The 26706-nt window shown below is 39.3% G+C and overlaps 1 protein-coding gene across 6 annotated transcripts in view; it reads left to right on the plus strand.

Moving 5' to 3' along the window:
- LOC127021810 (core histone macro-H2A.1) overlaps positions 1-24421 on the plus strand; it is a 47366-nt gene extending 22945 nt beyond the window's left edge. Inside the window, exons 4-10 of one of the 6 annotated variants that reach the window (XM_050905071.1) lie at positions 663-860; positions 3455-3565; positions 7962-7997; positions 10011-10110; positions 15609-15698; positions 18887-19061; positions 23676-24421. In XM_050905071.1, coding sequence (XP_050761028.1) covers positions 663-860; positions 3455-3565; positions 7962-7997; positions 10011-10110; positions 15609-15698; positions 18887-19061; positions 23676-23841 — 876 coding nt within the window. In that variant the 3' untranslated portion in view covers positions 23842-24421. Of the gene's footprint in view, positions 1-662; positions 861-3454; positions 3566-7961; positions 7998-10010; positions 10111-11606; positions 11698-15608; positions 15699-18886; positions 19062-23675 lie in introns of those variants that run through there. The other 5 variants (XM_050905069.1, XM_050905072.1, XM_050905070.1 and 2 more) reach the window with 5 other exon arrangements.
- Positions 24422-26706: the final 2285 nt, after the last annotated feature.

Raw genomic sequence — 26706 nt, forward strand, 5'->3', positions numbered from 1 at the left:
AATACAGAACATGATATATTTCACCTCTGCTTTTAAAGGCTTGAATGAACTGCACACTTTTGAATATTGATCTGCTTTTCTTCAACTACATAAAGATTTTTTTGAAGAAAGACTTCCAGGTATAGAGATTTGTATAAATGTTACCCTCCATTTGAAGTTTCTTTTTCTAAGAAAAAAAAATCTGTTTTAAAAATGCACTTTCAAGAAAATTCAGCAATTGGGACATACATTGGGTTCTCCACGGCGTGGTACCCGTTGCAGTCCTGCACCATGGACTTCGGGGTCCCATCTCTCTCTCACGGGCTGCCCTGCAAAGCCCTCATGTCTGTGGCTGGGACTGTCCTGTTTTCTAGTAGCTGGGTAACAGTCTTCATTGCATGGCTTCACAGAAACAGATCTTGTGTGAGCCCAAAGGATACTGACAGTAACAAGCGTATGTGCAAGAAGAATACATATGCCCTTTATAGTTAAAATCTAGTATGTGATCAGCTTCATTTCATACATTTCATGTCTCTCTTCTTCAAGGATAATGTGTTGAGAAACGTACAAGAACCAGTTAAAACTCAAGGCAATGTACAAAGTTTGCAGTAAATGCTATTTTCTATTTATTGGTGAGTAAATGCTGGAATTTGTCATCTACAACTTTTTTTTTTTTATATTAGCTATTGAAAGGGGTCACCATAGCCAGTGGTGGAGTGTTACCCAATATTCACCCAGAGCTGTTGGCAAAGAAGCGGGGATCAAAAGGAAAACTGGAAGCCATCATCACTCCACCTCCAGCAAAGAAGGCAAAGTCTCCATCACAGAAAAAAACTGTATCAAAGAAAACAGGTGGCAAGAAAGGGGCAAGGAAATCCAAGGTAAAGTAATCTGTTTATTTTAAACCCAAACAAGCTTGCTAGTAGTAGCTGTAGGGACCATCATGTAGAGTAGACTTTCCGTTCCATGTGTTGTTAACAATAGGGATTTCAGTAGCAGTGTAAGCAAACGCTGAAGGAGGAGTGCTGCCCTCTCCCTAGCGTGGCTGGAAGTCTGAAAACCCTCAGAAATGGCACAGGTCTGCAGGACAGGCAGGCAAGCTGTAAATACTCTGTTCTTTGTACGAAACAGTCATTAGGTGGGCACAGGCTGGAGGCACCAAGAGACAGAAGAAGAGAGTGTACGGGGGCTATACTAGTCATGCCTTACAGGTGAGCAAACAAGATCTAACGTAGCAACTGTAGGGGTAGCTTTGCTGTGACTGCGCAGGTGCCTGCATTGGGCTAGGCAGAGTAAAGTTGCTTGGACTTTGTTCAAGTATTGATATGTGTCTGTAAGAAACAGGGAATCTGGGTATTTTTTTCAAAAGTAAAGTCACACTAAAGCAGCATTTTGCAATTTTAAATATTGAAGAAAAACAACAGCCTAAGTCACTTGTGTTGTGATAACGTCCTCAGACGTTAGCATGTCAGAGTCCTGTTTTCAAGTGTTGTATTTTTCTGTTGTTTGTTTTTTTTTTTTTTTAAATGGGTTTTGTTTTGTTCCAGCTTAGTATAAGATTCCTCTTATTTGATTTGATGAAATCCAGGGAGTGTGAAATACTCCTTCTGAAGTAGGATGCAGTTCTGCTAGATCGGGTAGCTGAGTCTCTTGCAGCATCAGAGAAACTGTATTGTGGCTACACAGAATTTCTTTGGCTGAGCTAAAGACCGACAAATGTCCTCCTCTGCTATTAGTATGTTGTAGATGAGACTCTTCCATGTTTAGACTTAGGTTTTTTTAATTCCTAGTAATTAATTAAACTCATTCAAAATGAAGTGTGGAGGTGAAGGGAAGAAGAAGAGGACCAAAATGTGACTTTTTTTTATGCTAGGAAGCTAAGAATAACATCTTTTTTTAATCTAAGGAGAACATTCCTACATTCTTTTTTTTTTAGTTTCAGTTTGTAGGAGTAGGGAATCTCTCTAATGTGTGCCTGTGTAACCAAGGATTTTTTTTTTTTTTTCCCTGCAAAACAACTACTGTCAAGCAATAGGTTATGAAAGTAGGAAGAAAAGTACATGAATCTCACATGAAATGGACAATGCATGTGAAAAGTTGCCTTCCAGGTCAAACAAAGCTTCTGTATTCATCCTGTGTGTGTCTCTTATTGTTTACTTGGTCACTCTTCTGACTGTTTCACTTCTTTGTTTTTCAAACTGTTGAATTTAGTTTTCTCTCTTAGAACACCTAGTAGCTGACATTTCAAGTGCAGTGCTTCGAATAACCATGCACTAATAATTTCCCTAAATCTGGAATTTTTTTCCCCTACTTGATTACAAAAGCAGGAAGTCTGTTGTGGGGTTCTGTTTTTCTTCCACACAATAAACTGTATTGTCTGCTTACTATATTGGTATTTGGCTAACAGTAAACTCCTGGGGAATTGAAATAGGACCCATGAAAATCTAATTTTCAAAACATTTTTGTAAAGTAAAGCATGGTTACAGCTTCTAGAAGCACCAATATACCCTTGCATCAAAGTCATTTTATTTGCTCAGCCACAGATTTAGTTTATGTACTTTAGAAAGGGACAATAGGAGAACAGTGGCTTGCTTAATACTCCAGGTGTGCTTTTTAGCTTCAGCACAGGTATTGCTGAGGCACCAAATATTTATATGAAATCATAAGTAGTAATTTTATTGAAAATTTTTTTGGCACCAATTGAGTTTATAACCACAGCAGTCAATTCACTATCTTCATGAAACATCCTTTTCAAAATGTTCCTAATTCTCATTTTTATTCAGTAAATCAATTCATTCCTGAAACCTATCATTTTACTTCAGTAATACAGTTGAAAAAAGGAATGGTGGTTGAGAGGAACTCCTTCTCCCCCTACAGCTTTACTGGAGATAAAGGAAGGTGATGATGTTAAACAAGACAGAGAAAATTGTTCAGCTCATTTCCTACTACTAGGCAGGTAGAAAGCAGATGTATTCTTCTGACACTGGCTCTAAGGACAGCCAGATTTCAAAGCAGTATTTCTAAAAGTAAGTTTGTAAAATCTGGGGGCACCTCCCTTCACAGAGAGATAAAATTTGCACTCTGACAAGTCAGTTTCTATCTCAGAATGAATGTCTGCCCACACATATAAATAGATACATTATCTTTTTCCACACAAGCCGTTAGAAAGCTGTTAAAAGTTTGGGGCTGTTTATATGTTTTCGTGCAACATTTAACACAACTGTCATCTGAATTGTGCGCTGTCGTAGGCAAGAAAAGGCTTATGAAGATATACAGACGTTGAGGTCATTTTTCTTATTGATTCCTTCAGCTGTAATCAGTCACTTTAGTTAGACTACAGGATAAAATCCAAACGCCAGTGTTTGTACTGGCATTTTATTGCCTGGTAAGCATTTATGGCATGTCATATATTTTAGTGTTATTAAGCTGTTTTTCTCTCAGCCTTGAGTTAACTAATTAACTATATTTTTGGAAGAAGAAGCAGGGAGAAGTGAGCAAATCAGCCAGTGCTGACAGTACAACAGAGGGAACTCCTGCAGATGGTTTCACAGTCCTGTCCACCAAAAGTCTGTTTCTTGGCCAGAAGGTATGCTCCAGCATTTTTATAAATGAATACCTATTTTCCAGTGCTGCTTAGGGAATACCCCCTCCCACCACCCCCCTTTCCCCAAAACGTCTAGGTACAATGGACATTTCCCCACTGAGCGCTTGAGGAGGTGTATGATATTAGTTTTTGAACAAAGAAATTCTCTGAAGCAACTTGTAGAACATTTTGAAAATACATAAATGAGTCTTCATATGGCTACATAGTTAAATACTCAAATAGAAGGAAAGCCTGTGTGCTTGTAATCTGTCTCACCTTATTCATAAACAGCATAATTGTTACGGCTAAGCTTCTGCCAAAGATGAGATAATTCTGAGAATAAAATGTCTTTTTCCAATGGGCAGCCCACTTCATTGCTGATGTAAATGATTTACAGGTTTTTATCAAAACCTATTTTAGACATTTGTTCATAATAGTGATTTTATGTTTTGTTCTGCTTTGTTATTTACAAAAGTTAATGCTGTGTAATAATGAATGATGCTTTTATGAAAAGCTAGCAGTCAACGATCCTTTTTTCCCTGTGAATATGCTCTGGGACATGGGGTGGTTTAATACAGATACATATCTGCTTAAAGAGAGGATCCATTTAAAGAGACAATTCATTAAATTAATTTGGTCTTTTATCTTGAAACCTGCCTTTAGTTCGTGATACAAAATTTTGTTAAGTAAAACTGCATCTTTCTTCTATCATTCAGTAATCAGATCATTGTGTTGTAAGTCATAAAAGATGAGCCATTGTCCATTGTGGAATGTATCTCCTCTGACTCATTTTTATTTCATACTGAGGTGGTTCTCCATTTATCCTTCCACAGTTTGTTTGCTAAGTTTAACATGCATGAGAGTAACGTTATTTTTTGCAAGCCTTCTGATATTCCACATTTAATTTTACAGCTAGAGCGAGATTGCTGGTTTGGTAGGGTTTTTTGTTAGTTGACTACTACTAGGGGGGCGGTTTTGAACATATTTTAAAAAACATTTTGATGACTAAATTAGAACCCAGAATTTATAAACTACATTACTGTTATGAGAAAGCAAGTAACGTCAGACTTTTGGACCTGATTTTGAACTCCTTTTAGTTACCATAGGAAACCTGTAATAAGACCTAGCGTTGTGTTCCAGCAAAGACTGACCCAGCAAATCAATGGGGCTTTGCTGTTGGGCTCAGTGGAAGAGAATCATGAACTCCAGGACTGCTTTAAGCTGTGGTGAGCAAAGCCAGTGTCTGTTGTAGAGCTTTCCAGTGAGTACCCTGTACTGGGAAATGGACTTTCTGGCTTTCTGATTCACTTGGAGTGCAGCCCCTTGAAAAAATTACCGGTATGACATGTCCATCCCCATCCTGGTTCATTGTCAGTTAGCCCTGCACATGCGAGGGGCCAGGTGTTAGCCTTTATTTGTAACACAGTATATATAATTAAAAGAAAAATGAAAAGAAAAATGAAAACCCATTTGTTGCCTGTGAGGGAACACTCCAAATGAAATGGATTATTTTCTGAGGGGTAGAGAATGCATAGGTGCCGTTGAGATGTGTCTAGCACAGATTATACTTTGCTTTTGATTCCCTGTGAGAAACTATCTTCAGAGGCAGTAAATGGTTAATGTAAAAATCTAAGAAAAGTAGGCTATGTCTAACAAATACAAGAATTTTCTGTATCCTGTGTGAATTAAAAATGAAATTCTTACCTTGTTTGAGCTGATAAATAATGTATTAATGTCTTTGTTCTGATTTTACCCCCAAAATAGCACATTTAGACCAACCTAAATTCTTTTAAGACTGAAAATGTGGAAAGCTTGAAATGCAAAAAACCTTTGCACCGTAGTCATCAAAGAGATTTTATTTAGCATAAAAACAACAAAAAAACTTATGCTGGCTTATTCCTAGAAATATTTTCAGACCATTCCCCAGAAATTATTTTCAAAACAAGCATTTTCAAAATTATCAAAATAATTTTGATTTTCTTGTGATAAAAAAGGCAAAGATAAAACTTTCAATCATGGAATCGGTGGGAGTTGAACGCTTCCTCTCTCCTAAACTTGAGGTGTGTTTTGCATGAGCCAGGAGGCTCCTGGGTGTGACAGGATGTCTGCTGCTACGTGCAGGTTTAGCAGACTGCGGTCTCATTGACGGTGGTGGTTGTTAATTATTTAAGTGACACATGGAAGTCTCAAATACTTGCTATTTATTTTGGAAATCTACAAATTAAATATAACAATATTCTATAAAAACTCCAGTGACTTTGAATCAGTTAAATGCTTCTGCTTAGCCATTTCTACATGCAATTGCTGTTTAAAAAGATAATATTGATTTTTAAAGTATTTGTCTGATGCTTCACAGAAAAAAATCAATTTTGTTATAGTTGTCTTAAATTAGTGCCACATGGTATTCATAAGCATAATGAACTAAGAATTTTCTTCAATAGCGATTCTGGACAGTAGTGTTGCAGTTCGATTCCCTAGACTTGTGCATGTTGCTTTTTTCCAATGCGTGTGAGGGCAGAAGGTGTTTGCCTGTCTGGAGGAGGACCTTTCTTCTGTTCACCATAGCCTCACTCTCTTTAAACAGTATTTTGAGGGAAGGAAAAATCTGCTAGTCTCTTGGGTAGGGAGGACAGTGTTTAGGTAGTTCAGCTGGAGGCCTGGAAACCATGACTCCTGGCTACTGGTTTTGGCTGATTCAGAGATACTGTAAATCGCCTCTTCTTTCTCTGTTGCCTTCCCCATTTGCAAAATGGAGATACAGTTACACTCTTCACATGTACGGTAGGAAAGCTTTATATGTTAAAACATTTTGAGCTTTTCCATTTGAAAAGCAAAAATATTTGTATTAATCGCAGTTACTTGATTTTTCTTGAATTCGTACATACAGATTTTCAGTATACTTTCATGTTCTGTGTGTTCTTAATAAACTGCAGTGCAAACACAGAAACCTGAAACTGAAAAACCCAAGCAAACAATCAGTATTTTTCGAACCTCCTGCGACATCCTTGAACACCTTTACAGCATGTCTCTCTGGTCTGCAAAACCACTATCTGCTAGATCAGGAAATAATTTACTAGATGCAGAGAAGGAAGAAAATAATCCTGTTCTTAGTATCACGTCATTCATAAGTGTTTCATGGGAAAAATCTTTTTCCTAGCCCCATGTTTGCAGAAGGGAAAGGGAAGGGTTTTATTTGCAAGAGCGGTTCTTCATCCTTCTAATATCCCCAGATTTAATTACTGAAAACACAAATGAGAATGTTGCAAACCTGGGTATTGTTCAGTTTTTAAAAAGTACTGTGATTGCATTAAATGTTTAGGTAACTGCTGACATTCAGCTAGAAATTCTAGAGACCAGGAAATAGCAAAGAACCCTTCAGTTATACCTGTCGAAGTGTATTAGTGCTACACTAATTAAGTATTAAAATCTGGTTAATATGTAAATGATTGCACATCCTACAAGTGACATCCCAATGGAAACGTGGTATTCTGCACACTAACTAGTTTGTTTTTCCTGAAACAATTATGGAGTAGAGGCAGAGTTGTAAGACCTCAAGCCTAAGCGTTAGGGTTTGGACTTTCAGAGACACCTCAGCTTGTCTGCAGCAGGCATCTTCAGTTTTCTGTATGAAACTCATACCAGAAAAAGTTCCAAGACTTTAAAGGTAATTTTGTCTGAAATAAGAAATGCAAGGCTTGGCTCAGAAAATACTCATGGATGTGCTAAGTGCCATCTGCATTTTCTCTAACTAACATTTAATTAAAATGTTACCTAAGGTTATGTCCATTCTTTGTTGCACATGTATATGCAAGTTGTGCCTATTTATTTTTTTGAAGTGGCCCTTTAGGGAATCACTTCTTTTGTCTAATACATGCTTCGTACTATTGGGTAGTAAAATTGAGCAGTTACTCATTGGAGGATTTAATTCTACAGGAAAACTTATGATTTTTTTTTTAAATTGTTTTTGGCAATCAGATAGCTAACAGTGCATTGAACAGTAAATACAAAATTTAGCAAAATAATACTTAGCTGCCGACACATGCTATCAGTGATGGGCAGCTTTCTAAGCATTTTGTTGTTGCTGTTAAATTGAAACTTTAATTACGAGCTGGTTGCTATGTAAATCCCGTATATGAGTAGGCGCAGAGATAGATTAAAGGTCTGAAACCAAAATGGTCTGCAGCCAATAGGTCTGGGGCAAAAACTTGTAGAATGCAGAATTTGGGATCAAAGAGTCTCACCTATAAAATGAACAAAATATGCTTAGGAACATACTAAAATCTCCACAAAACAGTCTTTTGGTGTGTGCATGTGTTTTGTTGTTGTTTTGTTATTTCAAAATTCATAAAGTTTCTTTAACATTTTGGTTTGATTTGATTTGACTTTTTTTTTTAAACAGCAGTTGCTTGTAGTCAAACTCAAGACTCAAACTCAAGTATGAATAACTCGCCATGTGTGAAGTATTAAAGGATTCTAAGCTTATTTGGAAAGCAAGCATTCTTAGATTTTATTACAAATTCCCGAACAGACCCGTACTTAAAACAGGGCTGAATTACACTCATTTTTAGCCAAAATCACCCTATTTTGAGGGAACAGAGTTTACTCAAGCAACATATGCAAATTATATGAAATTGCAGGCTTTTAAAAAGAGAAAGAAGGTCAATTCATATAATCACATGAATGAAATGGAAATAATTTTTTCATAAAACTTAAATATATGGATGTTGGCCTCCTTACATGACCCATTCACTTGTGTTGGTTACATGAATTGGCTCATATTCCCTATTAATAAACTCACATACACGAGGAGAAGATTTGAAGAGTTAAGTTTACAGAACGTGGATTACAAACCACGAGACAAAATTCAGTTATTGATGAGATTAATTGCCATGCCTGAATGTATATGTTATGCTTCATAGGTTGAACCCAGTGGGCTTTGGATTAGAAGGAAAGGCTGGCTTAAATGCAGCTAGCTTCAAGACTTGCATAAATGAATGAGAACTTTCTCTTTCGTAGTTGCTTTCCATATTGCCTAATCAGCTACTGAAACGATCATTTTAAATGCATGTTGTAGACAGAAGCGTAATTTATGATGTAGATAATGTATTTCCCCCATATAAAAGAGTCTGGAAAATTCTTTGCACTTTAAAGTATTTTAAGTTTTGGTGGTAGCAAACTTGGTGCATGTGAAATCAGATTCCCAACATTGGCTACGAAGCAGTGTCACAAACCCCTGGTTATAAGCTTCCTCCCATACCTGTCAGCGTACTGCAGTTTTGACTTTTGCCAAGTTTGGCATTCGCACCAAATTGCCTCAATTTACAGAGCTGTTTCTGTGGTGTGGGTCACATACTGTGATGAGACACCCAAACTGTCAGTAGTGAGCAAACTGTGCTATTGCTTTACACCTCTAAGCACTTCCAAACAAACATCCTTACTAGTATGACATGGCACGATCAGTTCGTTATGCTGGTCTGATTTTTTTCATTGACTACTTATTTTATATAATAGTTTGTAAGTCTTGCTCAAAATGTGTTGCTAGAAGCTGAAATCTGCACTTCCTCGTATTTCATTAATTCTTTTTATTCTTTTAAGAACACGTAGTGCGGATGTGAGGTTAATCTCTAGATACCTGTGCTGACTTCCTCAGTTTACTGTGTGCCCATGAGAAATCCTTCTGATGTTGTAACAACGCAGACAGAAATTGAGAGGCATGCTTGAAATACATGGGTGTTAATGAGAGGAGTTAATGGGCATTAGTGGATGGGGTTAAAATCTCTATTTTCATAAATGACAAAAGGAAGTAAAGCAAATAAAATAAAAACTAGAAGCAATAAGCATATAACAGTGCCTGCTTACAGTACTTCACCAGCCATTCATGAAGGCTGCAGAACTGTGCAAATGAAAACTGAAGTGCCTGCAATACAGAATATGGTGACCACTAATAAAGAAAGAAAAAGAAATGTGTCCCCTTGTTAGGATGGAGGAATCGCTGGAGACAAGTGTGTGCTTTCTCAAAGATATGCTCGTGTTTGCTGGCTTAAAGAAGGAGGAGCACCATCTTTTATCCAGTTACCAGTGCTGAACGGTCATGGCACATTCCTGTAATTGATGCTTAAGAAATGATTAGGGTGTCCTTCATCTATTCGTTGAGGAGAAACTAATACTCTCTTATAATGCCAAGATAAGAATCCCAAATAGTGGTCAGCATAAAGCCAAAATAGAGTTTGTGAGTAGGTTCATTCATGTCCTCCCAGTGTGAACAGTGTTTGAGTCTTGTGTTTGAATTTTTTTTGGATAATAACCCTCCTTTATGACCTGCCTTTTATTTTGCATATTTGTTTGCAGTGATGCTATCTCCATCTGTGTTGCAAAGCTCACTTTTCTGCAGCTTCTCTGTGATTTCCCAGCTGTCCTGTTATTTCCCACCTCATGCTTTTCTTTTCAGCTGAACCTTATTCACAGTGAAATCAGTAATTTAGCCGGCTTCGAGGTGGAGGCCATTATCAATCCTACCAATGCTGACATTGACCTTAAAGATGACCTAGGTAAATGGGGCATGGGTTGACACAACTAACGGTCACATGGAAATTATGGAACCCAGAATTTACTCTCTAGGGCTTCATATATTCAATAAAAGCAGAAATTCAAATCTTCCAGGTTCTGTTTTGTTGAAGAACTATATGCAAAAGACTTTTTCACCAAATCTGAATACTTGCAGCTATTGCTAGTCTTCAAGTTGATTTCAGTTAAAACAAACAATTTAAATTCTTTTCCATAATGATCATATGTGACTGTTAGCTATTTTGGGGGGTTTCTTATTTGGATACTTTGAGGACTAAAATACTTTTTTGTCAGGTTGTTTTCAAAATAAGCAGTTTCTCCATTCTAACTGCAGTCTCGGGGTTTTTTTTCTGATACTCAGAGTAGGCATAAAATTTTTAAAGAGGAATGATTAAATAACTAACTATGCCCCAATCTTTCCTACCTTGATTTCATGTTTAATTTAGTCAAATAATTTGTTTCCATTATGCTCCCTGTCACCTTCACGTTCAGCTGAAAACAAATACTGACATTATACCAACACTGAACTTGTAGATACTGTCATAGTTGGTGTATCACTTTTAAAGCTTCTATCTTGTTCCAGATTGGGGGAAAAAAAATAAAAAAAATCCTTCTTCAACAGAAGTCTGTTCTTCAGCAAAAGTAAAAGAAAAATTAAGTTTTATGAATTAGGTACTGCCTTCCTTTCTTATTTGATTATACCTGCTGCTGTCTTTTTTTTAAATTTCCTTAATGGAATACAACCCATAATTCTTCTACTACTGCAATTCCTATGGGAATGTAGATACGTAATTTAACAAGAAAAAGATTTAAGAAGGCTAATTTTTAAATCAGCCTTTCTCAGAAATATGTATATTTTTACAAGTGTCTCAGCCATTCCAACATGTAACTAGAAAATATGCCTTACCTTTAAAATATAAGATCGATCATTTATATTTTTTAAAGTAAATTCAGTACAACCCTGCCTGCAAATACATGGTTTCCTCCATATGAAGGAGACTGTCATTTTTAGAAACAAAATGATGAATCGCTATACATATGAAGATTAGCGTCTGTCAGCTTATTGATGCTGACAAAATGGAGAAACTAGTTATTTTGTTTGGCTTGATGATCCTGAATTTCTTTTTTTAAACAGATTCCATATTTTAGTGTCATGCTCTGTGGGGAACTGGTTGTTCTAGGTTTCTGCAAAGTGAAATGGGGTATTAGCTGATTTTAAAACTTTGGAAATGATCTCATGTGATTGCTCTGACTTGTCATTTTAACATTTATTTGATCATGTCATACTCAATATTCCTCCTCCTGTTCCCTACACCCCTTTCTCTACACACACCTGCACACACAACTCAGCATACTCCTTTGGCGCAAGGTTTGGAGATGTAAAGGTAGGAAAATATGGACGTTGGTACATGTGTAAATGTAGAGCCTGTGCTGGGTCTCTGTCCAACGTGGTTGATATACATCTGTTTACCTGTTGTAGTTGCAAGTTGTACAGGCTGACATTGCCACGATCGACAGTGATGCTGTCGTTCACCCGACAAACTCTGACTTCTACACCGGTGGTGAAGTAGGTAATGGAAAGTTCAGTGCTGCGGAGTTTGTATGTGTGTGCATGGTCAATCAGCAGCCACAAGCTTGTTGTAGCTATGCAGATTTGCATTCATTTCTCACTTCCAGCAGTCCTGACTGATAAGAAAAAGAAATGAATAATTGCAAACTCAGTAGGTATTTTTGATTTTTATCACCGAATCAGACTTTCAGAAGTAACAATAGAAGGCACCGCCAAAATTTGAAGTGCAGGAACAGTACGTTCAATGCAGGCATATGACCAAGGAAAATGAATTACCGCATTGTTTGTTTGACATGTTAAATGCCTGTTTTGAATATGGTTTGAGTCTTGATCTTTAGATTTCTAACCAGTTCCAGTACACCCTCTCCATGCCAAGTTTCAGATGTTCACATCTGACATGCTGGATCTAGCCCATCTGTATTTTCTGAACTCTTAAGATTGGTTAGTTTTTTTCATGTTTTACCTTATGGACCGATTACCTTCGTAGCCCTGCTCAACGGTCCTCACGCCCACAAGCACACAGCTAGTGACGCTACATACGTTTTTCAGGCAGTCGGTCATCTAAGTTACACCAATGAGAGAAGGCACGATAGAAAACATGGCAGACATCTGAATTCAGTATCTTAAGTGTCCCCTGAGTAACTCTGATCTTAGTAGTACCCCTCTCTGCGTACAGTATTTTGAAGGATTTTGTAAAAGGGTAGCAGTACTTTAACTGGACTGCCTTGGTAATTTGAGAAGGCAAATCAGAATTTGGGCTGAATACAGAAGTTGCTGGTAAGGGTGATGACCCACCATGCTTAAAAAAAAGTCACCTGATCCCAACCTCTGTTCTACATCTCATCTTAACGTCATCATCGCGATGCGAATGGTCTCCCTCCACGCCTGAGACCCTGTTTCAGTACTGGCTTGGAGGGACACACGTCCTGCCGCAGAGCTGGCGTGTCCTACAATACCTGCTTCTTCTGAAGGGGCTACTTTCTGAGTAACACACCGACAAACGTAGCTCTGTATAGCCTGTTGGGCAGGAACAGCTGTGACTTGGCTGGCTAAACATTATGCGGAGACATTAAAATAAAAGTGTCTTAATACCCTGTATCTGAAGAATATGCTTCTAAAGTCTGTCGGACCCATTTAGCTAATGTGCTTGTCTCCTACCCTTTGACAAAGAAATGCTTTGCTACCCTACAAAGAAAATTGTCTCTCGAAGCTGTACTGCTGATTCCTTAGCGTAGGTTCCTGTTGCCTCTGACTGCTGTAAGAAAGAATAGAAGTGCACAAATGCTTAGCTTCCAATGATTAACTTTTACCCATCTAAATTTTTTTTTATTTTTTATTTTTGTTGTCTTTTTTCCCTAACAATTTAAATGTACTGGGGGCTTATCCTGAGAATTTTAGAGCCTAAATTTCTGCTAACGCTGTTTTCAACACTGATACCAATGCCTGCTTGGAAAGCATGAGATAATGATCTTATTCTCATGGGAGTGACACATATTTATGCCTGTGAGCAAATAAGCTACTAACCTTGAAGCTGTGAAGCAAGACTTCCATCAAGAAACTTGCTAATGTAGTGGAAAATGGTTAAATACAGTATGTCCTTTCCCAGATGAAGCTAATTTACAACATAGTTCTGAAAAATATAATTTCAATATAAACCCTCACTATTAATCAGAAGAAGAACATAATTGAGTAAATGCAGAAAACCTCACTGATTCATACCAAATACTACTTTTGCTCTTCTTTGTACCAGAACTGCAAGAAGAGAGCTCAGTGAAATAAACTGACAGGGTTGTTCAGTGCTTTTAATTATAAATTAATTCCCAGTAGAAAGGAGAAAGCTGATCCTTCTGGATTGAATTAAACCAAACTAGGCTAAATTCCATTAAATGTACAACAGCTTTGCAATGGCAAAGAAATGACCTACTTAATAGATCTTTTCTGTTCCTAGGTTCTGCACAAGGCTTAATTATGTTTCCCCTTGAAACAAGAGAAATTAAGGATTATGAATGTCGTGGGTTTTAGGACTGATCTGAGTTCATGGACTCAAGGGGAATATAACTGGAATATGTACAAACATAAATAAGAATGATATGGCAGTACATACAACAAGAATATAACTAGAATGGAAGACTGTTTCTTTCCCTCCCCATCCCTTCTTTGTCAGAGTGATGTTGTAAGACCCTGGTGTCAGCCGCGTCTGCTAGACTGGTTCAGCAACGGGCACTGCGTGTCGTGCCGTCTGGCGTATCGCTGCCTTTGAAGGGCAGCGCGTTTCCAAGCACCTCAGTTCTGGCATGGATCTCCTTCCCTAGCACACTCTCCTAAGACACCTTGCTGCTACAAATAAAGCCGTTACTGTCTTTTCTGAGAGATTTGTAAGATGGTGCCTTCCACTCAGTTGCACAGGGATGGGTAACTTCGAGTTTCAGAAAATTCTTAGTGAGGAGTTTGTCTGAATAAACTTAGAGCGAAGTATTTATATTAAACAAGCTTAAATGAGCACAGAGAGCAAATTACGCTCTGACCTACGCAGTCTGACCTTGCAATCCAGCTTTTGGCAAGCACCCATTGTGAATTGGTTATGAAAAAAGCAAAAGAAAAGGCCTACATTTTTTAATTGTCCTCAGCTTTTTTACCCCAAAAGCAATAAACTGCCAATAGGAAGATAGAGGCAGGGTCGCAGAGTCAGTTTTTGAATGAACAAACAAATGCATTGTTTTCAACTTTCAGTCTTCGTTTTGGAAGAAATTTAGCAATGGTGTCAAAACAAAAGCATCTTGCAGTTCTCTTAGTTCTTAGAGCTATAACGCTATTTAGTAAACTGAATCTTGGAGGAGGGGCTCTGCTTCCTTGAGCATATAGTATGTGCACTTCCATCAGAAAATGCGTTTTTTCTTTCTTCATCAGTGAAAGTAAGGGGTTTCACCAAATAAATGTCTAGATCTTTAGAGAACCTAGTTCTGAATTTTTGGAAATCAGTTTTCAAAGTAATATCTCAAATCAGAGCCTTTATGATATCACTGCTTTTTACTTATCTACCTTTATAATTAATACGCACAGTGCAAAATTATGTGGGATGCTTATGTAGTTAGGAAAATGCTTTCTTGGGCTGTTTTTTTATGTTAGTATTTAAAACTAGAGCTGCAAAATAAGATCTAAACCATTTAGTGATGGACTGCCTTTGTAAACGGCATACCTTTTGGTTGCCCTGAAACACCGCACAGCTCTTCTCCTCCCAGAATGATTTTGTCCAGCTCCTTAGCTGTAGTTAGAGAAGTTCATTGGAGGAATATGTTCCTTAGAGATTCTCCTTATTTCTGAGGCTCTTCCTCTTGGTTAAAGGTGGCTCAACAAGCTGGGCAGTTACCAAGTAAAGCAGCCCGCTGCACTCACGAGACTGTTTCATTCCTGGTGCCACCTGTTGGGGTCAGGGACCAAGATCAGGTGAGTTTCAAATTCTTATTGTGGCAAATGGCTCTTTAAAACAATTTGTAAGAGAGAGGGGAAATGAATCTTAGGGGAAGGAATTATGAACCTTCAACCACTCTTGAGCTAGCACATTCTTCTGGAACATTTCACACTAGCAGATGCTGATGATAAGGAAGGAGGTAGGGATGTCATGTCAGATGTTTTGACATTAAAATCGGAGTTTGAGAATGTTAGCAAGGGATACCGATGTGAGGTTTTTGGGTTGTTAGGGTTGTCTCTTTTGGTTTTTTCTTTCTGTTGTTGTTGTTGTTGTTTTTAATGACTAGCTAATTCTGAAGTCCCAAAAGGTTTAGATCTTACTTTGCAGTCCCCAAAAAATGTTTGGGCAGAAAACTCTAGAGTGATGTAATAAAAAATAATGATGAGTCACGTCTGCTGTGGAAACCTGGGATCAGAGGAGTAAAATAACAATTCTCTGTTCAGGGAGCACTTTGGAAAAGAAAGGCGGCAAGGAGTTTGTGGAAGCTGTCATTGAGCTTCGCAAAAAGAACGGGCCGTTGGACATAGCTGGAGGTGAGGTTCTGCGCTTCGGAAACCTGCAAACAAAACGCTGGCTTTGCTGTCTGCGGCAGGCTTTGTTGCAGTCAGACAGCCAAGCTCCTTCTAGTACAACGCTTGGGTTCGTGCTGTCTGCGGACAACTTTTATGGGTTATGTGATATTTGTATTCTCCAAAGTTAAAATACACACGTTGCATCTTAAATAACCTTTACCAAAGCATCTGGGAAATGGTGTGGTGATGTAATATTACAAGTGAAAGCAGGCTACTCACAGGTACATGCATACACAGTGAATGTTGATTATTAAGGGCACAATTCAGAAAAGCAATTAATGAGATGCTTATTTTTCAGAACAGTTGAGTCCAACTCTGTTAAACATCTGCTTTGCTGAAATGCCGCTGACTTTCACTGAACTTAAGCACGTACTTAAAGTTAAGCATCTGCTTGGGTACTTTGTTTAATCAGTGCCAAAATCATCACTATAAAAGCTTACGACTTTTTGATGCCTAGTTATCAAAATTTACGTAATATCTAAGAAAAATCTACTATATATGTAATAAAGTTTGGTAATGGCGATACATAATTTTACACCATCTGTGAAATTGCTCATACATGTTGTTCATATAGAAGGCTGATTCTGCCATCTGTGTTTATACTATAAAAATAAATACAGTGTGCGCAGTTTTGTAAACGAATTCTGACTAAAGCTGAAGGGGAGATGTTAGACTTCAGCTCTGACAGGAAAAATTACAACTGTTTACTTCTGGTGCTTAATGCGTTTTTGGGTTGTTTTTCTTTTTAAAATTTTTAATAAGTTTTTCTTGGAATTCTTGTTCTGCAAAAATATGTAGAATCAATTACTCCTTTTTTTTCTGAATTCTGTACAGTATTCCTTATCAGCCCAGACCAAACTGCTCACAAATAGGTTGCAAGTTGGAGAGAAAAGATTTTTTTCCCTCAGCCATCAGTGCATCCCTCAGATAGGAGGGCTGCTTGGCAGTCTTACCCCGTGGCGAGCTCTACACTACACCAGGAGAAACTGGCTGTTAGGGACTTGTTGGAGGATTCTAGAGAAGAATTGATACACATCAATTTCTCAATCATACGGATATCCAGTTTTCAGATTTCTCAATTATATGAGTATCCCTTCAATCTACCAATAACCAGGATCCTTACCTGGAATATAATTGTAACTAGCACAGAATGTGTCCGTGGTTCTCTCTTTCTACAGCAAAAGCATAACTTACTTCCCCTTTCAGAGCATTTACATTTGAAGTAAGGGACAACTGCTCTTGGTAATTAACAGTTGTCCTCAACAGAATCCTAATGAGTTAATTAATGACTACCCTAGAAAACACTCCCTGAGAAATATTGAAGTTGGTGATGCGTATCAATACAGTATTTTATTCTTTCAGGATGAAGATATTATCCACATTTCACATCTGACTAGAGATATGTCAGCTGCTTTTAATAGATTTTTCTTGGATTTATGATGTATTCTGAATCTGCCAACGTTTTAGTTGCACATTATGACAAATTAACGTTGCCTAACACTGAGGCTATTCAACATGTTGAGAATCTGCAAACCCATAAGAACATGAATGCTTGTGCTTCCATTGTCCTTCAAAACGTACTCTTCTGATTAGCCTCCGGTCAGAATGCCATATGGCAAAGTCTATTTTCTCTTTCCTGCAGCGGCTACAGGATAGTATCCATATGTGATGATTATGCTCTAAGAGTTATTTCTACTATACTTAAATAACAAAAGGCCTCATAAACATCGCAGAATGGAGTAGAGGATTTCTGGCCTCTAAGCACCTTTACAAACCTGATTTTTTAATTTTTTTTTTTAAATTATTGGTATTTTTATTATTGTTTTTGAAGACATAAGCTGCCATTTTATACCTATACTTTGTGGCCATGTCTGATTATATCCCAAAGCATGCGTGTTAAGGGGGCTGACTCTTTATCAAGGTTCAGTGTATGCTTCTGTGAGATTTCGACTAGGTGTTTTTCTTCCCTCAGCTTGTGATTAGGGTGTTTTTCTCTCCCCCCCCCCCCCTTTTTTTTTTTAAAACAAGCCCAAATTACAAGTTTTTAATTGCAACCACACACCTGTGAGTTCAGAAATGGCAGTGACCCTCTTACCCTGTTTTCTGGCAGGCAGAGCACAGTCTGTTGTTGCTCTGTGATGGGAAGTGGTGAACCCAGAATGTGTTCTCCTGCTGAGAGAAAGCCTCTTGTCTGGAGAACCCCTGACTGGCAGTAGTTCGTAGGCAGGCTGTGCTGCACCCTCTTAGTCCCCACACATCCGTGGTAGTATCGTGATGATAATATACGATTAGCGTGGTAAAAATTCTTCTCCGTTTCTTTGTATGTACCAGGCCTTGCCTGTCAGTAGATAAACAGTGTGAATCAAACATTGTAAATCTATAAATGCATCCTGTCCAACTGTCTGTCAAGAATGTGATGAGAGGGGTAAACTAAAAATAGAATTGTTTAAGTGGTCTTGGATGACCCATACAGAAAAAAGCTCAAATAAGACCAGGCCCAAAGTCTTGAAATCACACAAAATGTCTTCTTTACATTTACTCAGAAACAAAACTGGAAATAAAGGAAAAATCTTAATTTGTCTCTTTTCCAGCCTTCCTTACCAGTTTGCAGAGCACTAATAGCTCTGAACTGATCCAGTTTGGGCTGCAGTGTGATCAGAAGCTAGCTAAACAACCTGTGTATTTAGCAGGAGTAGCTGACGGTGACACAAGTCATAACTCTGTGCGACTGTCCAGCATCCTGATATTTACTGTAGCTCTGCAATGAACTGAACCCAAACACAATCATCCCTTGAACAGGTTTACGTTCTAACAGATTACTGCCTTTTTCCTTACGCATTACACAAGTTTGCACAATCCCCAGTATAAATGTGTTTCCTTTGATGTCAGCCATGAATTCTTGCTCTCTCTAAAATAAGCTCGATTATAGCTATGATTTATAAATTACCACAGCGAAGTGCAGCTGGAAATGGAAAATACAAAGTCTCTGTAATCATGTTGTTATATTTTAAGGCTATGTGATTTGTAATCTAAAACATTCACAGGGGCTAAAGGAGTATCTGTCAATTGTTTGCTATTTTAATCACATATGCACTCTTTTAATCCTAAGAAGAGGAAAGCAATTACGTTTCACTTTCGTTTATTACTAGCTGTTGTCAGTGCTGGCCATGGATTGCCTGCAAAATTTGTGATCCACTGTAATAGCCCGGGTTGGGGCTCAGACAAATGCGAGGAGCTGCTGGAAAAGACGGTGAAGAACTGCTTGGCTCTGGCTGATGAAAAGAAGCTGAAATCAATTGCATTTCCTTCAATCGGCAGTGGCAGGTAAGGCTGTTACACAAACCCGATGCCAAATCGGTCACATTTTCTAAGTGCCATCTCATATGTTCCCGTCCCTTCTCAGGTACAAAACCCATTGCTACAAAGCTGACTTTATTCTTCTTCGTTTAAATCAATTCCCTAAACGAAATGTTTCTTCTAGGTTTGTTCAAGCTGTGTGTGGAGCCTGCAGTATTCTCCTGAATACTAGTTCAGTTTTGGCAGGTCTCGTAGTGATCCCTGCAGAATCTTAAATCTTGCAAATAGGTTAAAGAGCATAAAATGAACTTTTTAAGAGGATATTAAAAGGCTTTTTTCAGACTATCAATTTGTTCATATAAATTGGGGCTGTGGAGGACAACATGAAGAAAAGGGGTCTATTGTACCTAGGTTTAGTGCATAATTAAACTTATTGCACTACATGTCTTAGGATGGCCAGAAGACATGGCTTAGTGTTCCTTTAAGCAGCAAACCTGAAGTGCCTTGATTCTCAGGATTTGCAGAGTCACTTCAAGCTTTCACCCAAAATTTGTAAGCTAAATTCCATGCAGTTTACATCATGGGACTCTTTCAGAAAAAAAAAAAAGGCCTTAAAAGCCTTTGCCAAGGTTTTTGAAAGCCATAGTCTAAAGTTAAGGTCCTCTGGCTTTGTACAGGGTGCTCAGTTCCTTTGAAGGTTGGATCATGTTCTTAAGGGTCTGAGTACGGACTGCACTTTTAATCTGAGGCTCTTGGGTTTGGGGTGGGGTGGGGAGGGAGGTTTGGAACACTTGGCCCGTCGTGAGGGCTCAGTACGAAGACCAAGGGCCAAATCTAGGCTGAATTACACAGTTGTGTACTTAACCCTGAACAACTGTCCCTTTTGAATTTGCCATGAAAGAAGTTGGCTGATGTACAGCGAGAATATTCTTCCCATTGTGCCGTGTTGCAACACTAGATTAATTCCTGTGTATTCTGTGGGTTAGGGCAGGAAGTGCTATTTGAGCTTTTGGGTGAATGACAATAAAGAAATAGAAGTTTCACTAGGATAATAAATTTAAGTGACTTGTATCAGACAAAGCTCCAAATACGGTTAATTTGCATGGGTGTCATTTTAAGGAGGTCACATAAGCATACTTTGTAAAACAGTAGAGAAATATAGCGGAGGGTTCATACTAACCTGTTGAATTAGCTGTCAGCTTCACAGGCTAGTCAGTACAAAGAGAAGCTCTGAGTTGCTCTTTGGGAGAAACCGTATTCGTCCACGGGCTGTAGAGTGACTGTGGAATTGGTTATGTAGGTGCCTAAAGCGAGACTACGTAAAGTGTCTTCCACAGAGCCCTTTCTTTTCTGGATAGCTCCCAGCGAAGAACCATTCCCAACCCTTGTTGCGAAGTAGTTGATTGGCGTTGGAAGATGGTGAAACCCTGAATAATCATAAGATTCACATTCTGTTATGAAATCTGGTTACTGACAGGAAAGATCTGCGGCTAAATTCTCAACTTGGCATGTGCACGTCATTCTCGCTCAAGCCGGTTGAAGTGGTGCTTTTAAAAGACGGAGAGGGATCAACAGGCCTTGAGAAATATATGAGGTTGTGTATTTTCCCTTTTTTCTCTTAATTAGAGATATTCAAGCATAAATTAATTTTGGAGAGAACAGAATATATTCTGACAATACTCTTTACTTGTTTTTATGAAGTCAGAAGTGTTAAAAAAAATAAAAGTAAAGCTTTTAAAGACAGCAAATGCCAAAGACACCACATGTATGCAGCTGTTCTAGTACAGACATCTGTCAAGCAGACATCACCCAATAAACCCACATAAACAGTTTCATTCTCTTTTATAGTTGAGGAATGGGATTACATGAGGGCAGTTCAAATAAATCACGAGGGGAAATAAAATAGCATACTTGTAGCATTCAGTGGGCCAGATGCTCAGCTACAGCCAGCTTGTGGAAAGCACGAGTTGGGTGCTGTACAAAGGTAGCCTGGAGTTCAGTCTGGTAGGGCCAGCAGGAGAACAGGGAAAGGAGAGTTAGGGATTGAACACAAAATCATCCTTGGACTAGGGATTTTCATTCTGAGGCTCTGACTTTGATCTGAATTGACACTAGCTTGGCTAAAGTCTCAAACTGCCTTTTCACAAGAATTTAACTCAGACCGGTAGATTGACGCAAGAGGCTTCTGTTTCTTGCAGCCCACACGTGGCCATTAGGTCAGCACCTTTCTTCTGATTTTTCTACTCTGTCTCTTTCCTTTCTTTTGGGAGAGTGGTCCTAAACAATTTACTTTTAATTAGCTTCCCTGTGTGCGTGCCTCCCTTTGACCAGGCTGCTCTTCTTCCACTCGCCCTGTTGTGACCACCCTGCTGGAACACTACTGAAGTGGAAGCTGTATGACTTCAGAGTCTCCTGTGAGCAATTCCGAAACGGCGTATACCCTGATTTTGATGCTGGCCTGCGTGACAATTCCTGCTCAGGAACAAAATTCCTTAAAGATCTGTTCAATATATGCCAGGATGCAGCATTCATAAGTAACTAGCAAATGATCAGATGTGGAGGCGTGCTGAGTCTGTGTCTTTTTCTCTATGTAAGCCAACAGGAGGAAGTAGCTCCTGTGTCAAAACTGTGCTCTCAGGTGATTAACTTGTCACACAGCTGATTCTCCCTGACCAGCTCATTTGGCTTTGGAAGAGTACAAGGTTTTCTCACAATGCTTTTTCCTTTTTTTCTTCTTCAGTAAAAGAAAAAATCAGGCATTTTCAGAAAAGAAAGAAACAGCATGAGCTATTTCATGTCATCACTTTTGAAATATCACAAGCATTATCTTCAGGCAGCATGTATAATATCACATTACAGGCAGCACTACCACAGAATTGCTCTCGGAGTATATTTTATGGTAAGGTAATGTGCAGTAAGCGGGCCATGACACAGGCAGTTGCCTTTCTCATTTTGTGTCTTGCAGCATGTAATGAGAGGGAGAGTACAACGGTGTTTTATTATCAGAGTTTGGTGCTTCAGTGAGCAAACGCTAAGTGATGTTGCACCTGCTAGTGCCAGAGGTGAATTTAGCCCAGCTTCTTCGAATTGCTGAGGAAACTCTGAGAAACTCAGCCGTCTGTGTAATCTGTAAATTAGTAGTAGTATTAATAGTACACACTTTATAACGGGCAGTATTGACCATTGTGTATCTGTAAGTGCATGTCAAGGAACCAAGTGATGTTCAACGGGCTCTTTCAAATTCTCTTTGGGTCCTACTCGTAACAGAGCGATTGTGTCCCATCACCTTCAGACTGGTTACTGCAGCACGCTTCACTGCAGCTCGGGGAGTGCTCAGACTTCAGCTAGGGCGAAACCAAAGGTTTGCTCTGGGTGGGTAGCAGTTCTTCATGAGTAACACAACAGCAAAGCTTAGGCCACAATCAAAGTAGTTACCAGGTGTAATTTCAGGAGTTTGCCATGACCTATAAAACTGAACAGTTCAGGTCATGGCTTTGTTCAGGCCATTCTACTTGTGCTTGACCTGTTTTAAGATCAGATTAAACTTTCAGACAAGGGCTGCTAGATAAAAATGTGAAAAAGCTTGTAAGAAGGGTTCGCAGAATAGACATTGAGCTTTGAAATTCAGTCCTGGACAGTTTTGTCATCTGAGAAAGCAGCAAGGTTTGTTCTGTTCGTCTGTGGCTTCTCCAGAAGAAGAGGGCAGGAGCCTCTTCTTTAGGCATTGCTAGAGGAGTAGAAAGGCCTCTGGTTTTCAAGTCTGTCCGGTTGATACCAAGCAGATGTCTTTCAAGATATTTTTCTTAGGACTGTAGTTATATTGAATCAGCCTGTAATTAAAAAGGATGTAAGGAGTGTTGGAAGTGTTGCTGAGGTTGACTTAGAAGAGCCATCAAGTCCCTTAAGTCTGTCCTCAGCCCTGACACAGCTACTTCAGCTTCCCAAGCCCAGTAAAGCTAGACTGAGCCCATCTGGAGACGGCTCCCAGTGACCCAGGAGAGCAGACTTGCTCGCCTGCACTCAGCCTGCTTCACTTTTTCTACCACATTTGAAATGGTAAGGGTGTTGCCAGTGTTGTTTCTCGCTACCAAACTACTGGAACTCGTTCTCTCTTCAGTCTGCAGCAAGGCTGTACAAGTAACCTTTAAAATTTTGTGCTGTATTATTAACCGTTAATAGTGGTAAAACCATTTTGTACTTTGTGTCTCTTCATGCTTCGTTTTCTATATCAAAAGTTCTCTGTCCCTTTTTATTTTTCTCTAACGGTTGGTTTGCTTTCAGGACGGGTTTGACTGCAACTCTAACGTATATGTTGCTTTCCTGAACACTTCAGGCTGTTGGTTTACTTGTCCGTTAAATGAGAATAATTGATCCGTCAGATATTGTAAGGAAGGTTCAACCCATTAATGTGTGTGAACTCTGTATTCATATTTTAGGAATGCTTTTCTTCTATTTGAACATTTTAAGTCTTGCCTAAACAAACAAGTTTGTAGCTTCTAATTCAGACTGTAAACGCTGGCTTTGTAGCTTTATTTACCGTGCTGCGGTAGAGAAAAGACTGAGCATTCCCTGCAAGGTTGTACCATCAAAAGCTTGTTCAGCAAGTCTTGATTTTCTTTCTTTTTTTGTCTCCCTTTCTAGAAACGGCTTCCCAAAGCAAACGGCCGCTCAGCTGATCCTGAAAGCCATCTCCAGCTATTTTGTGTCAACAATGTCCTCTTCAATCAAGACGGTGTACTTTGTGCTCTTTGACAGCGAGAGTATAGGGATATACGTGCAGGAAATGGCCAAGCTAGATGCCAACTAAGCCTAGAAAGCTACAGTACCAGCCCCCTCTTCTACCCATCGTCCTCCCCAAATCCTTAACTCATTGTGAAGCAGAGCATCCCTTATTTTAAATTTTGCTCATCTAGGGGAATAAAGGTGGGGTTTTTTTGTTGTTTTGTTTCTTGTTTTGTTCTGGGGGGGTTTTTTGTTTGTTTTGTTTTTACTTTCTAAAATGTTTTCTGTTGGCACTGATAGTTGGCATTACTGCTGTTAATGCACTGTGTACCAGGCATCGTCTGAACTTAGTGTAATCTAGGAGATTTTATAGTTTTATTTTAATGAAGTATGGATTGAAGCAGAAAGCTGTTAGGAGTATGTAGTCTTTTACTTGTGAAAGAAACAGGCCAACCCTATTTTGTAACTGTGTTGTGGTGCTTTATCAATACATCGAGTGGCGTTCCTTTCATTTTTTAAAAGAGCAGATGCTATAAACCTAATTTGTGTTTGTTTATTGTCTTAATGATAAATCTGGAAGAAAAAATACAGAAACCCTGTTGTCCTTAATTATATTTACAATTTTGAAATCGTGTGAATTGATTTAGTAAAATGTTTGAACTGTTGCTGGTGGTGTACGTGAATCAATTTTTCCCTTAAGCCTTCATTTTCTAAATTCTGAAAAGTTAGCTATGAGAGGGCTGACGAAATACCGGATCTGAACCAGCGCCCTGGAAACGTGGTTGGAGATGCTGGGCCTCTTACCTGTGCTGGCTGGATGCGTGCATGCCGGGCGACGCTCACCGTCGGGTCTTTTTCCAGAGAGCGTTCACACTTTCAGTTGGTGTTTCGGATCCTCCTGTTCAGAATCTGACTTAATCGGCTGTTTGGTTTGGGAGGTTGAAGCCTTTTAGATCAAGCAAGGCCTGGGGTTTTTTGAACTAGTGCCAGTCACTTAATATTGGCCTGTTTGAAGCCATTTTGTGTTTTTTCCAAATATTTATGAGCCCGGTTTGTATTGGTTGCCATACCATTTGCACAGCTGAAATCCATACCAACATAAACCTTTACTGAAGCCACTTGGGTTTGTACTTTGAGAAAGCAGAGGTTACACTTTCAAAAGCTATTGCATACGAATGTTCTCTCTGAAGAGGAAGCTCTTCCTTTGAAGGCTTAGCCTACTCTCTAGATAGTAGGCATACGTTTTCCATCTCTGTTGAAAACTTCATTTGCTGATGAAAGAGGGCTTCACATCCGCTCTGGATTGACCCAGAGCAGTGAGAGGACCAAATCTGACTGACTTTTCGGTAAGCTCAGGACTCAATATATGTATCCTGAATACCAAATATTAAAACTGTGTAGCTTAAGCTCCTGCAAAAGTTTGGTTTTTTGTGTAGAAGTCTAGATACTTGCAGCTTTCAAGTGGACTGCTGTAGAGGAACAACAGCAGCAGCAATAGAAGACAAGATTTAAAATAACACCATTACTCTAAACACAAACCCAAAGTTAAAAGGAGCAAAGAGTAAATTAATTCTGTGCCTCTAATACATAAGGTGTTTGACCACACTGTGGGCTCAAATTTAAAATTTTTAAATGGCAAAAATGCATCTGGTATCATTCTTCAAAGACAGCAGTTCAAGTGGCAATAAATGCAATGAGATGCAGTACTTCAGCATTTAATTAATTGCGAAATGTGTGTTACTGCAGTTGCATTGATTCTGAAAGAAAACTGGAACTGCACTTTCCACAAATTTCACTAGGTGTCACTAAAAGGATTGAAAAATAGGAAAAAAGCATGAATGAGCAGGTACCTGAGGAAACGCTTGGTACAAGAAGGGCCCTAATTTTTTCAGCAGAGAAGGGGATTTTTAACACAGAAGGAACGTGCACATCACAATGAGTGTACAGACTACAGCTTCTTAGTCTCTTTGCACTGTAGAATATACTGTAAAAAAATTATATATTTTATATATAATATATTACAGTACCAAAATTTTAAGGCCAGTAACAGAAAAAAATTGTGTCTACAAGTATTTTCAAAGTAGTTAAAAGTACAGCCTCCCATGGCCTGTAATAAATCTGTCTTTTACACTGTTACACCATGCTGGGAGGGTCAGCTTTTGTCTTTCAACTAAGGACATCCCAAAGCAAACCGGATTGCAATTCAAACCACACGGACTTGCTGCTTCTGGCCTCACATCTCATCTGCTCGTTTAGCTGCTGGCTCTGTACGCGGCTCCGTTGATTTCCTTGGCCTTGCCTGGGCTGTGCCATTTGCTTTGGTCAGATTCAGGTCCTTTTGCAAGAAAAGGGCCGTGAACAGCTCCCACCCGATGAGATTCTGAGCTCTCAGCACCCCATCCCAGCGTGACCCGAACCAATTACCTAGGGCTTTTTACACTGCCTCAAACAAGGAAAATGCTCTGCTTCCCACAGCAGGCAGGGCCACAGCCCGAGAGCTTTCACAAAGCCTCTCTTCTCCTCCTGACTTGTAACTATGGACCGTGTTTTGCTCCTGTGTAAAACCATTCGCAGTGCTGAAGCCGGTCTCACAGCAGGGCATTGCTGTAGCCTCCTTCTGTACAAATACCAGAGCATCCTCTTCTTCCTCAGCATTCATTCAAAAGCCTTAAACCCTCAGCGTGTTCCGAGACTGCCGTGATTCTATTGCTTTGACCCAGCCTGTTCCGCAAGTGACCTTGAACTGCTGGGTCCCCACCGCGCCTGCAGCCGGGGGAGTCTGCCCGGAGGAGGAGCGAGCCGGGCTCTGACACAGCTCTGCCTCTCAGTCGGTGCTCACCCACACCTCCCGCAGCCTGAAGAATGCTGCTCTGAGGTCCCGAAATCCAGCAGGCTCTGTCAAGCAAGCCGGAGATCCCAAAACAAGCTTGAACTCGGCCACATGGGGCAG

Source organism: Gymnogyps californianus, chromosome 14 (assembly GCF_018139145.2).
Source record: "Gymnogyps californianus isolate 813 chromosome 14, ASM1813914v2, whole genome shotgun sequence".
NCBI lineage: Eukaryota > Metazoa > Chordata > Aves > Accipitriformes > Cathartidae > Gymnogyps > Gymnogyps californianus.